Genomic DNA, 12070 nt, shown 5'->3' with positions numbered 1-12070 from the left:
AGATTGTGAGCCCTCTCTATCGAGTGACTCGAAAAAAGAACCAATTTGAGTGGGGCCCTGAACAACAACAAGCCTTTGAACAAATTAAGCGTGAGATAACTCATGCAGTGGCCCTTGGACCAGTTCGGACTGGACTAGATGTTAAAAATGTGCTCTACACCGCAGCCGGACATAATGGACTTTCCTGGAGCCTCTGGCAGAAAGCACCAGGAGAAACCCGAGGTCAACCCTTAGGTTTTTGGAGTCGAGGATACAAAGGATCTGAGTCCAACTATACTCCAGCTGAAAAAGAGATACTAGCAGCATATGAAGGAGTTTGAGCTGCTTCAGAAGTGATCGGTACTGAAGCACAGCTCCTCCTGGCACCTCGACTGCCGGTGCTGAGCTGGATGTTCAAAGGGACAGTTCCCTCTCCACATCATGCAACCGAAGTTACGTGGAGTAAATGGATTGCACTGATCACGCAACGAGCTCGAATTGGAAATCCCAATCGCCCAGGGATCTTAGAAGTGATTACAGACTGGCCAGAAAGCAAAGACTTTGGGATGTCTCCAGATGAGGTGGAAGTAAAACGTGCTGAAGAAGCACCACCGTACGCTTTCAGAGACTGATAAGCAGTATGCACTGTTCACAGGTGGATCCTGTCGTCTTGTAGGAAAACATCGAAGGTGGAAAGCTGCTGTGTGGAGTCCCACACGACAAGTTACAGAAGCCACTGAAGGACAAGGTGAATCTAGTAAATTTGCAGAAGTGAAAGCCATCCAGCTGGCTTTGGACATTGCTGAACGAGAGAAGTGGCCAATACTTTATCTCTATACTGACTCATGGATGGTAGCAAATGCCTTGTGGGGGTGGCTACAGCAATGGAAGAAAAGCAACTGGCAGCACAGACGTAAACCCATTTGGGCTGCCACGCTGTGGCAAGACATTGCTGCTCGGCTAGAGAGCCTGCCTGTGAAAGTTCGTCATGTAGATGCTCATGTGCCTAAAAGTCGAGCCACCAAGGAACATCTGAACAACCTACAAGCGGATCAAGCTGCTAAGATTAAAGTAGCTGAGGTGGACTTGGACTGGCAACATAAAGGTGAACTTCTCCTAGCCCGATGGGCCCATGATGCTTCAGGGCATCAAGGTGGAGATGCAACATATAAATGGGCGCGCGATCGGGGGGTGGATTTAACTACGGACACTGTTTCACAGGTTATTCATGAATGTGAAACTTGCGCCGAAATCAAACAAGCGAAACGGTAAAGGCTGTATGGTATGGGGGGCGATGGTTAAAGTATAAGTATGGAGAAACTTGGCAGATTGATTATATTACACTTCCACAAACACGTCAAGGTAGGCGTTATGTACTTACAATGGTGGAAGCAACCACTGGATGGTTGGAAACACAGGCTGTACCTCATGCTACAGCCCGAAATACTATCTTGGGCCTTGAAAAGCAAGTCCTTTGGTGACACGGTACGCCAGAAAGAATTGAATCAGACAATGGTACTCATTTCAAAAATAGTATTATAGGCAATAGGGCCAAAGAACATGGTATTGAGTGGGTATATCATATTCCGTATCATGCACCAGCCTTTGGGAAAATTGAAAGGTACAATGGTTTGCTAAAAACTACACTAAAGGCACTTGGTGGTAGAAACTTTAAAAACTGGGATTCACATTTAGCAAAAGCCACTTGGTTGGTCAACACTAGGGGACCAACCAATCGAGCCGGGCCTGCCCAATCAGAAATTCTATGGACTGTAGAAGGAGACAAAAGTCCCTGTAGTAGACATGAAAAATATGTTAGGAAAGGCAGTCTGGGTTACTCCTGCCTCAGGCAAAGGCAAGCCCGTTCGTGGGATTGTTTTTGCCCAGGGACCTGGCAGCAACTGGTGGGTGATGCTTAAGGATGGAGAAGTTCAGGAGACTTGAGTTTAGGTGAAAATATTCAATACTGAACTGCATTATGTGAATTGCCATACTAACAGTGTTTAATAAGTGTCTTTCAGATCAAGACAGTGATGATGAAACCAGAGCTAGGTTCTTCGAGTGGCGCCTGACAACTTCTTCAAAGTTGATGTCTTTAACCCACAAACAGTGGTCATGAGGTGCACTTGTACCATTTTTCCTGCCCTGGGAGACTGTTGTGACAAAATGAACTTAATGAACTTTTCAAAGGATGGTCCACTGATTAATTACTCCTGTGTATATATGTACATATGTGTATATATATATACAGTAGTAGTGATTAATTAGATTGTGTTGACAGATTGTATTGATAAGGTTTAAGTATTCAGTGAATGGCATATTATAAGGGGTGGAATGTCCTAGTTTTATTAAAAAACAAGTTTCTCTTTTAGTGATTTTGCCTGTCAGCTAAAGCCTTCATATTAGCTGCATTTTCCTGGAGAAACAGACACATCTTTTGGTAAACCTAGCAATGGAATGCAAACTTGTTGATAAGCACAGATGGACATCTCGCGAGAGGGGCGACGAGAAACCGGTGACCAAGAAACTGACCAACTGTGCATAACATTCCATTCACGTGAATACTTCATATAAAAGTGGGAGATCACGAGGATCTCGTCCCTTTTTCCCTTTTCCCTTCTGCTTATGGCCGACATTAGGAGAGGACCTTGCTAGTCGTCCCTGCGAACTGAGGCCTAGTGAGAGACTGAATCCAGCTCCGGTTGGCTGCAGAGTCCAATCCAGGACTTTGGTTGCCAGCTCTGCAGTTGCTGAGACTTTCAAGACTGGTTTTGTATATTTTGTATTATTTTCTCTATTCTTATTAGTAACATTAGTAAAACATCTTTAATTTTTTCCAACTCTCTTCTCTCTATCATTCTTTCCCTCTCAATCGCCTGTCCTTAGTGGGAAGGGAGGAGAGGGAGTGGCAAAAGGGGGAAGTGGGGGGGAAAGGAGGTTAACAATACATCTGCCAGGGTTTTATTGTCACCCCGCAATCAAAATCCTTTACACTCTGATATCAGCCTGGCTCCCTATGAGGACCGCACCTTCAGGTATACCACAACTATTAGCAACACCTTTTCCAAGCAAGTGAGGCACTTACCCTTTTGGCTCTGGTTTCAGAAAGCATGTTGCATATGCAATTTTTTACATAACACACAATTAGCCTGCATGGTTTGATAACATACAATTCAAATGCTGATACAGTTAAGATTAGCGCAAAAATTAATAACAGGAGTACAGACAACTTCCCTTGGGATCTGCAAAAGGCAACAATTAGAAGTCACAGTTCTGGAAAAAAGGTAAGCACCCCATCAATAGTAGTCCGTCCTCTGGCTTCATACAATTCTGGACCTTTGGTTTTAATTTCCAATTAGTTAACTGTATGAAAGGAATGTTGGACATGAGCCACAGAGGGAACACCAGAGGCTTGTTCAGATCATGACCACATAACTTCAACCACATCTGGCCACAGTCATGTCACAGGATGTTTCCCGCAGTCCTACCAAAGCTCAACTACTCTTTACTATCTGCTATGTCTCCCAGAGAGCAGCTATAGCATCCAACCACCACGGCAACACTTACTGCACTACCTCTTCCTGAGGAGAAACAAAATGGACTAAGTAGCGTTTGGGTTGTTCAGAGGGTTTGTACCTTCTGTATACTGATCCATGAGCAAGCCACTCATGTCCATTAAGAGACTTTTGTAGTAAAAAAGACGATGTAGAGAGAGTACAAGAATTCTCTCACACTCTTAAGACTAGGCGATAGCTTTTAAAAACTTTTATCTCCATGACGCTAGGGCACAAAAGAAGAGGAATAAAAACAATGGAAATTCTCTCTTTAAGTGGAAATTTGACAAATACATGTTATGTGCCCAACTGAATGTGACATACTGAACTGCAAAGTACTGACTTTACTAGCAACAGAAAAAGAAAAGTTACTGTATTTATGTGTTTAAAACACAAACAACAGCTTTTTTTTGTAAATACCTCTGCACAAGGTATATTCCTTTCATCATGTGGAAGTATTTGTTTATGTTCTGGAGTAGGGTTATATTGTATCAGGACACATCACTTTATTCATTTCAGAAAACAAACACAAAGAAAAAGCTAGTTTTCCTATAACTGTTCTTTCAGTTTGAGTTATAAACTATTTTGAGGCCTCTTTGCTGGAAGAGTGTAAGACCTGAACACAAAATCACATCAGTCCAACTCAAGCATGTTTTAAAAACTTAGGCTGATCAATTTGTACAAAACTTCTGAACAGATATTCTCATACTGCTTTAATCCTGTTGAGCACTTTGGTTTGCTTTCCAACTAAATCAAATCAAAATAAATTTATGCATAACAGATGAAGATTGAGTCCCACCAGAATAAATAAAACATTTTTTTAAATACATTTCAGATAAGCTGTTCCAGTTTTATGCTTACATGACTATTGCGTGAGACCTCAACTACAACTGTGACCTCAGTCATGACAGTTTAAAATGCAGATTAGTAAGGTTTCAATCTGCAGCTTAAAGAACCAGATGACAGATTCAGGTCTGCTGAAGAGTCCTTTCTGAAACCTCAAGAAGGTTTGAGTCAGTTACAACTGAGCCATCTTAGAAGGAATAAAATTTAGACTCTACTTAAGGTCCCTGTTAGAGTAGGGTCAAAATTTCCCAACTGTCCTGTGAGCACCTGGCTCTTTGGGGGCACAGTCTCAAAACCCCATCAATTCACTGTAAGTCACTGTCTTAATTTTCAGAAGTTACTAACAGAGAAGTCAAACCCAGCGACTTGTTACTACTGAAAAGAGGCTAAACATGACTGCCCTCCATGTAGCCTCTTTTTTTGTGGTTTTTGGTGTACAGTTCACTGATTTGTACACAGCTGCCGCAATACAGTGGGATCTGGGGCAAACTGTTTGCTGTGTCTCTGTGTTAACATGTCTGGAACCTCAGTTACTCACCTGGACATACCAGCAGCCCCTAGCATTTCATAAGCTTCTATACCACTGCTAATCAGCTCAGTATGGTCAGAAGGATACCCATCCCCCTGCATAGTTGGCTCCAAAACACGCTTGCTGTCTTCAATAAACTTGTTTATCCTGACCTTTTCCTCCCTTTGTTTTTGGTTCTTGCGTGGTGACATCAGACACAAAGAAAGCAGACAGTTTCCCCCACACACCCTCAAAGTTCTCCAGTGGCACAGACCAGCCACCACCCAGACAACTTTGGCAGCAAACTACAAGAAAAAACAAGAGGTTAGCAATGTACTGTGTGCACCACGGAACTATGTTTTCTGTATGTGCAGCACCTCCTATGATACACACTCCAGCAGTGAAGCCAGACATCTACTTCTTTCTTCCACTGGATTTTACCAGTGTTTGGAAGAAAAGGACAGCTCAGACAAGGTTGGAATTTGTGAGAAAAAAACCCTACAAGACCATTTTGAAGCACTAAAGAAGCAAATCAGAAAGCCCAGCTCCTCATTTGTGCATACACCACGCTCTATAGAACAGAAAATAGACATGGCAATTGAAGGGTTTGCTTCTGGACATGTGTTTTTCCTGGAAAGACAAACTACCAGAAAGCTCCGTGCGTTATCTCACTCCGGCAGGTATATTTGTCACTGCAATTATTTACATAAACAGGATTTAAGGGGCATTTCTCCCCTTCCAAGACGCGTGGTACAGGGCAGTCTGGCTCTGTTGCTGCAGCTATGTTTCCACAAGCTCTCTCCAGCTGCTGAGAGGTACTGGGATGGCATAAGAGGGTTCAGGGATGGTCTATGACTTACCGGAAAGAAGCAATAATTACATTAGTCCTCTTCCCTCTCCTTCCTTTCTTCAGCTATTTAGTTAATCAGACAACTTTTCTTCTCCCCAAAAAAGCACATTTCTGACTTCATCCCGCAACCACAAGACACATTGTTCTTCAAACCTTTGCCTTCTTGGAGTTAAACCTGCCCCGATGAAACTCATTTTTGCCTCCAAACACTAAAGTGTTGGGTTTTTGTTGTTGTTTGGGGTTGTGGGTTTTTTTTTTTCAGTTTCTTTTTGTTGACCCATCACCGCCTTGCATGCTGTCAAGTTGCTGCCACCTGTTCCCCTCGGGTACCAGACGCAGGCGACCCAGCACCACAAGTCCTGCACTGGGGCACCGCAAGGCTCGGCACGGATGATGAGAGGGCTGCTGCACGCTGGTCACTGAACAGCGTGTCCTGAGCCCTCTCCAAACCTCCCGATTCTACACCTACAACGCCAAACCGCTCACTTTAATTTTAGGCGTACCAGGCACTGGAGAAGAACGAACCGGGCAGCGACAGAAACGCATTTTATCGTGCCATGAAAACCCGGTATAGACGGGCCCGGCAGGCAGCGGGAGCCCCCGGGGCTGCACCGGGACCCTCGCCCGCTACCGCCCGCTCGCCCACCCGCCACTCCGCAAGAGGGGCAGCACCGATCACGGCCGTGGCCGGTCCCTCCACCCGGAGAGCGCCCAAGCGGCCCCCGCTCCCGCCCCAGCGGGCAGCCCCGCCGCCACGCACCGTGTTGTAGAACTCGGCGATGGCGGGTACGATGGTGTAGTTGTCCTCGCACCAGTCCACCTCCGAGCTGCCGGCCCGCAGCTGGTCCCACCACAGGAGCGCTCCCATGGCGGCCGCCCGGCCGCCGCTCCGGCCCGGCCCCAGGGCGCCCGGCTCGGCCTCCGCCACCCGCCCCCTGCTGCGTCAGGGGCGGGGCCGGCCGGCCGCCCCGCTGCCCGGGCAGCCCCTCGCCTGGCAAGGCCCGACGGGGCCCGCCCCGCTGCCCGGGCAGCAAATGGCGGCGGCCGCGTTTCCGCACGGCCAGACCGGCCGGCCGGAGGGACCGCGCAAGCCGGGCGGGCTGAAGTGGTTCTTCCCCCTTCCCCGGGCAGCTTTGAGGAGCCAGCCTGCCCTGACAGGTGGCCTGTCCGCCCTCCCTCCTCACAAAGTCTTAACGATATTCGCTCAAAGTTTGATGGAAGCAAGTGGCAGCTTCCGGCGTCCTCACGGCTGGCCGGCGGCACGGGAGGGGGCTGCCGCCATGGCGCCCGTGCGCCGGCCGTGCGCACAGGTAGGAGGCGCCGCCCGGCCACGCGGGCTCATGCCGGCACGAGAAGCGCTCGGGGCGGCCGCGCCTCCGACACCTCGCGCACACGAACTCTTTTCCGCGGGCACAGCACAGGCCCAGCCACGGATGTACCCCGCCGCGCGCGAGCCGCCACACGGCGCAGCCCCAGCCCCCAGCAGGCAGCAGCGGCCGCTCCCGCCACGCCCCTCGGCTGGCGAAGCCTCTCTCGCCATTGGGCAGTCCCAGTCAGACGGGCACGGGCGGTGCCGTTCTCGCGAGAGTTGGCGGGTCTATGAGCCGACTGCGGGCGGAAGTGCGGCCTCTTGTTGCGGCGTCGCGGCTAGGCGAGGATGAAGGTGGGTTGCGCGAGGGGCCAGGGCCGCGGCCGCGTCTGGCAGGATTCGGGTTCCGCCGCCACAAATGGCGCCGGCGCTGCGTACGGGGCCGCTGGTGGGGGGCGATGGTCCCTGATGGTGGGGCTGTAGCGCTGCTGTGCTGCGGATGGAAGCGGATTGTTGGCGGGGCGACATGGCCGCCGCGCAGGCCCAGGCCTGGCAGTGGGGGCTCTCCTGCCACCGGGCCGTGGGGCTCCAGTCGTTCCTGCGCTTAGAAGGGCTTTTGGCCATGGCGAGGCCTTTCTTATGAGAAGCGGGACCTAGCAGGGAAGCACCGAGCGGGCCGGAGGTGCTGCCAGGCCGCGCTCGATGGGAGTGGGCCGGGAGGCGGCTCTGAGTCTCTGGCCTTCGCACTGTCCCCTCAAAAAACATACCAACGGGCGGCAAACGTGGCTGACCTCGGGTTTTGGTTCCGCAGTTGTTCAGTGTAACGTGGCCTGCAAAGAGCTTGCAGAAGAGGCAACAGGTTTCTGCTGCCCTCACCTTGACTTGCGTGATTGCAGTCTGAAGGTGGTGGAGCTCCAGCTGCCATCAAGCCACTTCGCTGTGTGACTGAGCGAGAGATGCAGCCCAGCGTGGCCAAGGACGGACTTGCCTGTCTCTCTGGGCATGGTAGTGACAAGTTATGGCTATTAAGCATTCATGTAAGCAGATTGGAAATTTCAGATTTGGAATGCTAAGGTGAAACGAGCAGATAAATGCCAGCTTGCTGTTAAAATGTCTCAGGAGAAGTTTCAGCCAAGATTTTTCTTTTTTCCTTGTTAGCTGAACATCTCTTTCCCAGCCACTGGCTGCCAGAAACTCATTGAAGTGGATGATGAGCGCAAGCTGAGAACGTTCTATGAAAAACGGATGGCCACGGAGGTCGCGGCTGATTCTCTTGGCGAGGAGTGGAAGGTAAGAAGTGTAGAGAAGGCTGTGTCAGAGCTGTAACAAAGGACTTTAAATTACAGGTTATTTCCAGTATGCACTTGTTTGTTGTTGGCAGGTATGTTAGAAGTTTTTCTTGGTGTATATACTGAATTTTGTGTTGGCTGCTGTTCTGCTACTTATCTAAGTTCCTTTGTTTTAAGTCTTATGTTTAGTGCTTTTTTCTGTTCTTTGTAGTAGTTTTTTGTTTTTCATTTGGGTGCCATCTTGGTATTCAGGACACATCTGTACCGTAGAAGTGATGTTCCCTTCTTTACTGATTGAGTTAAAAATTGTTGCTAGTGCATGGGAGAAAGCACTTGGGCTTGAAGTATCTGAGTGTTAGTATGGACAGTCCAGCTGAGGTGGGATGAGCTCATATTTTCTGTTGGCACCTCCACAAAGAAAGCAATAAAAGCTTTATTTTTCTTTTTACCCACGTATCCCCTATTTCAGACCTTTAACAGTGACTTTTCCCGAGTCATGGGCACAATGCCCCATTGTTTTGATTAGCATATTGTAATAGAGATGTGCAAGCAACTAAGTGTTTTCTTGTGTGTTTTCATAGGGCTATGTTGTCCGGATCAGCGGTGGCAATGACAAACAAGGCTTCCCCATGAAGCAAGGTGTCCTGACACATGGACGTGTCCGCCTTCTGCTCAGCAAGGGCCACTCCTGCTATCGACCCAGAAGAACTGGAGAGAGGAAACGCAAATCTGTTCGTGGTTGCATTGTTGATGCCAACTTGAGTGTTCTGAACTTGGTCATCGTGAAAAAGGGTAAGAGTCTGGATGGAACAAGCACTAGTAGAAGTAGGCACCTGGAAGGAGCCTGCTTACTAGAGGCTGTGAAGTTCTGTAGAAGACAAATGCAGTCCCAACTTCAGATTGTCAGTATGTCTTGAAAGTCCTTCTGAGCATTTCATGCTTGTAATTTTAAAGCTGGTCACTGGTAACTGAAACTCTTATTTCTGCCAGCAATATGATTGCATTAAATCAGTGAAGAGTAGCTAGTGGGTGAACCCCAAGGATTATCTAGTATTAGCTTGTGATTTTATGTATTTGAAGCTTATAGTTGAAATTTACCAATGAAGCAGGTGTTCCGTAGATGGAGGATTAACTGGCATATTTAAATTCTCAAAGGTGAAAAGGATATTCCTGGGCTGACAGACACCACTGTGCCCCGTCGTCTTGGTCCCAAGAGGGCTAGCAAAATCCGCAAGCTGTTCAACCTGTCCAAGGAGGATGATGTTCGCCAGTATGTTGTGAGGAAGCCTCTGAACAAAGAAGGTAAGTCCTCAAACTCGACAACTCTGATTTAATGTAATTTTCAACAAAAATGTGTCCAGCCTACTTCAGTGAATGAAACATCCTATAGTAGCAGGTCCAGGAGTTGACTGCTGTGGTATTTAGGCTTTATCAGCTGTAACTTATGGATAAGAAGTGGAGTTTCATGATTGTCTGGTTTCTTTCACCCCTTTCTTCCTTTTACATCTGCTTTGACAGAGTTTGTTTTTAAACGTTTGATAGAATCAGGAGTAATATTTATTACTGGCTCTAAGAATAATCCAGACATAATTGTCAATGAGAGAAGGTTAAATATGAAGTGGAATGGTTCTGGAACATTTTTATGAGGTGGAGATAAAATGCAGTATGTAGAGAAGATACTAAGATTTTTCCCTATTGCTTATGACAGCCTCAAAAATGAACTTTCATTGGGAGAGCACTGTTTTGCTTACCGCCTGTCTCTTTCAACATAAGATTTTAATTCTGGGTTCTGTTGCATTTGATCAGGGTGACTTTTTAGCAGAAAAGACATAATAACAGCTTTGGCACTGTGACAGCTTGTTGAGTAAAAGACTGCAATTTTCTGGATCACAGAAACTGTTCTGTCCATTAAAAATGTGATCCTGGTGGACATCGGGCTGCTTGTGACTGCTGCCATCAGGCAAGATTGAGTAGTGAAATTTTACAGATAGGTGTGGTGTTCTGTTTTTATTTGCTTATTATGGGCTATGGATTTTTGTTTTTTAGAGAGAAACATTTCAAGCCTATTTAGAATTGTAGAGTGCTTTTTCAAATTGAAAACATAATGGCTTGTTGTGGAAGCTAGATTATTATTTTCTATAGTTCTTAAACTATTTAAGTCTAGGGGGGAAATTCAGATGGGCCTGCTGAGAAGCTAGGAATTTTCACAAAAATGCAAGGAATTACAGATGCACTATGTAACACTTTGTTGCATTAAGAAACTATATTTTGCTAATGCTACATCTGGAAGTAATCGATTTTTTTCCTGCAAAATCTGTGAAGAGGTTGAATGCTGTATAACAGGGGTGTCAAACTCATTTTCATCCAGGGCCACATCAGCCTCGTAGTTGGCTTCAAAGGCTGAATATAATTCTAGGACTGTATAAATGTAGGTGTACTTACATGTACAGAGTCTTAAAATTGCACTTGGTCCTTTGAAGGCAACTGTGAGGCTGATATGGCCCCCCTATGAAAATGGAGTTTGACACTGCTGCTGTATAGGTTGCTATAGTATGTAGTACACAAAAGTTACCATAACAGTAAATGTAACTTACTCTCTTAAGCTTGCTAGAGGAAGCCTGACACCCCTTTGATAGGTAATCTGCCACTTCTGTTAAAACACAATTTTTTTTTTTTGGTAGGCAAGAAACCCAGAACCAAGGCTCCTAAGATCCAGCGACTAGTGACTCCTCGAGTTCTGCAACATAAGCGCAGACGCATTGCTCTAAAGAAGCAGCGCACTCAAAAGAACAAGGAGGAAGCAGCAGAATATGCGAAGCTCTTGGCCAAGAGAATGAAGGTGCGTTTGCTATATGAAATATCTTGACCCTGAAATCAAGGGGTTTGATAAACTTGACTGTATACTTTGAGCTGCTCTGTACTTAGCTCCTTTTGCATAGAAATGCTTGCATGTGGTCATAAAGATTGCTGGTCATGTGTTTTTGTGAGCATTTCTATGGATGTTTGCCAGTCCTAGAATAGTAGAAGTTAACTAGATAATTAATTTGAAAGCTGATTTTTGAAGAATACAACAGTTTTGGCCTGTGAAGACAAATTTTGCAGTAGCGATTTTAGTTCAAATGAATTCTAGTTTAACGGAGATGCCCAAGCATTTGATGAGTGAGTGTGTAGAGAAATGGGATCCAGTTGACCTGGATGGAAAATAACCTGGCAAGAAGCTATTTGTTTGGATGAGTTTGCTCTTGCACCTAAACAGCAGTGACTGCTGAAGCAGTGCTTTTAGAATATTTAGCACGGTACCTTGAGTGTTTAATGACTTCCAGACTGAAAATGAGAGTAGAGAGACCTCTCCAGTATGTTGTGAACTCTGTGATACTATTTTTACTGTAATTTTGGACACCAGTCCATATTGTTTAAGACATGGATCTGTAGAGGCTTGGCTGCTTGAAGAATTATTTTGTGAAGAAGGGAAACTGTATTTTGCTTTATTGAGTTAAGGGACATTTTTCCTAGTTTGTTCTTTCGTAGATGTTTTGAAGTGCTTGACTATGTGCAAGATCTTAGTACTGACTTCATCTTGCTTTGCTTTTCAGGAAGCCAAGGAGAAACGCCAAGAGCAGATTGCGAAGAGACGCCGGCTTTCTTCATTGAGAGCTTCTACATCTAAGTCTGAGTCAAGTCAGAAGTAAAGATGTACATGATAATAAAAATAAACCATTTTGTGGTTAACTTTCA

At 46.3% G+C, this 12070-nt stretch overlaps 2 protein-coding genes across 4 annotated transcripts in view; one reads left to right on the top strand and one right to left on the bottom strand.

Moving 5' to 3' along the window:
* Positions 1-7218, bottom strand: part of ACER2 (alkaline ceramidase 2) — a 27539-nt gene extending 20321 nt beyond the window's left edge. Inside the window, exon 1 of one of the 2 annotated variants that reach the window (XM_065046206.1) lies at positions 6498-7218. In XM_065046206.1, the coding sequence (XP_064902278.1) occupies positions 6498-6605 (108 nt within the window). In that variant the 5' untranslated portion in view covers positions 6606-7218. The remainder of the gene's footprint in view (positions 1-6497) is intronic. The other variant, XM_065046207.1, reaches the window with a different exon arrangement.
* On the top strand, positions 7194-12070 carry RPS6 (ribosomal protein S6). Of its 2 annotated transcripts, none has more exons than XM_065046210.1 (6): positions 7194-7400; positions 8205-8336; positions 8917-9127; positions 9491-9637; positions 11017-11174; positions 11929-12070. In XM_065046210.1, exons 1-6 carry the CDS (start codon positions 7395-7397, stop codon positions 12022-12024), a joined length of 750 nt encoding a protein of 249 aa, XP_064902282.1. In that variant the 5' UTR covers positions 7194-7394; the 3' UTR covers positions 12025-12070. The 2 variants fall into 2 exon arrangements, with proteins under 2 accessions (XP_064902282.1, XP_005508201.2); XM_005508144.4 differs by lacking the exon at positions 7194-7400 and adding an exon at positions 7642-8083.

Source organism: Columba livia, chromosome Z (genome assembly GCF_036013475.1).
Source record: "Columba livia isolate bColLiv1 breed racing homer chromosome Z, bColLiv1.pat.W.v2, whole genome shotgun sequence".
Taxonomy (NCBI): Eukaryota; Metazoa; Chordata; class Aves; order Columbiformes; family Columbidae; genus Columba; species Columba livia.
Note: the sequence above shows the minus strand (reverse complement) of the source record. Positions and strands in the feature narration are given on the sequence as shown.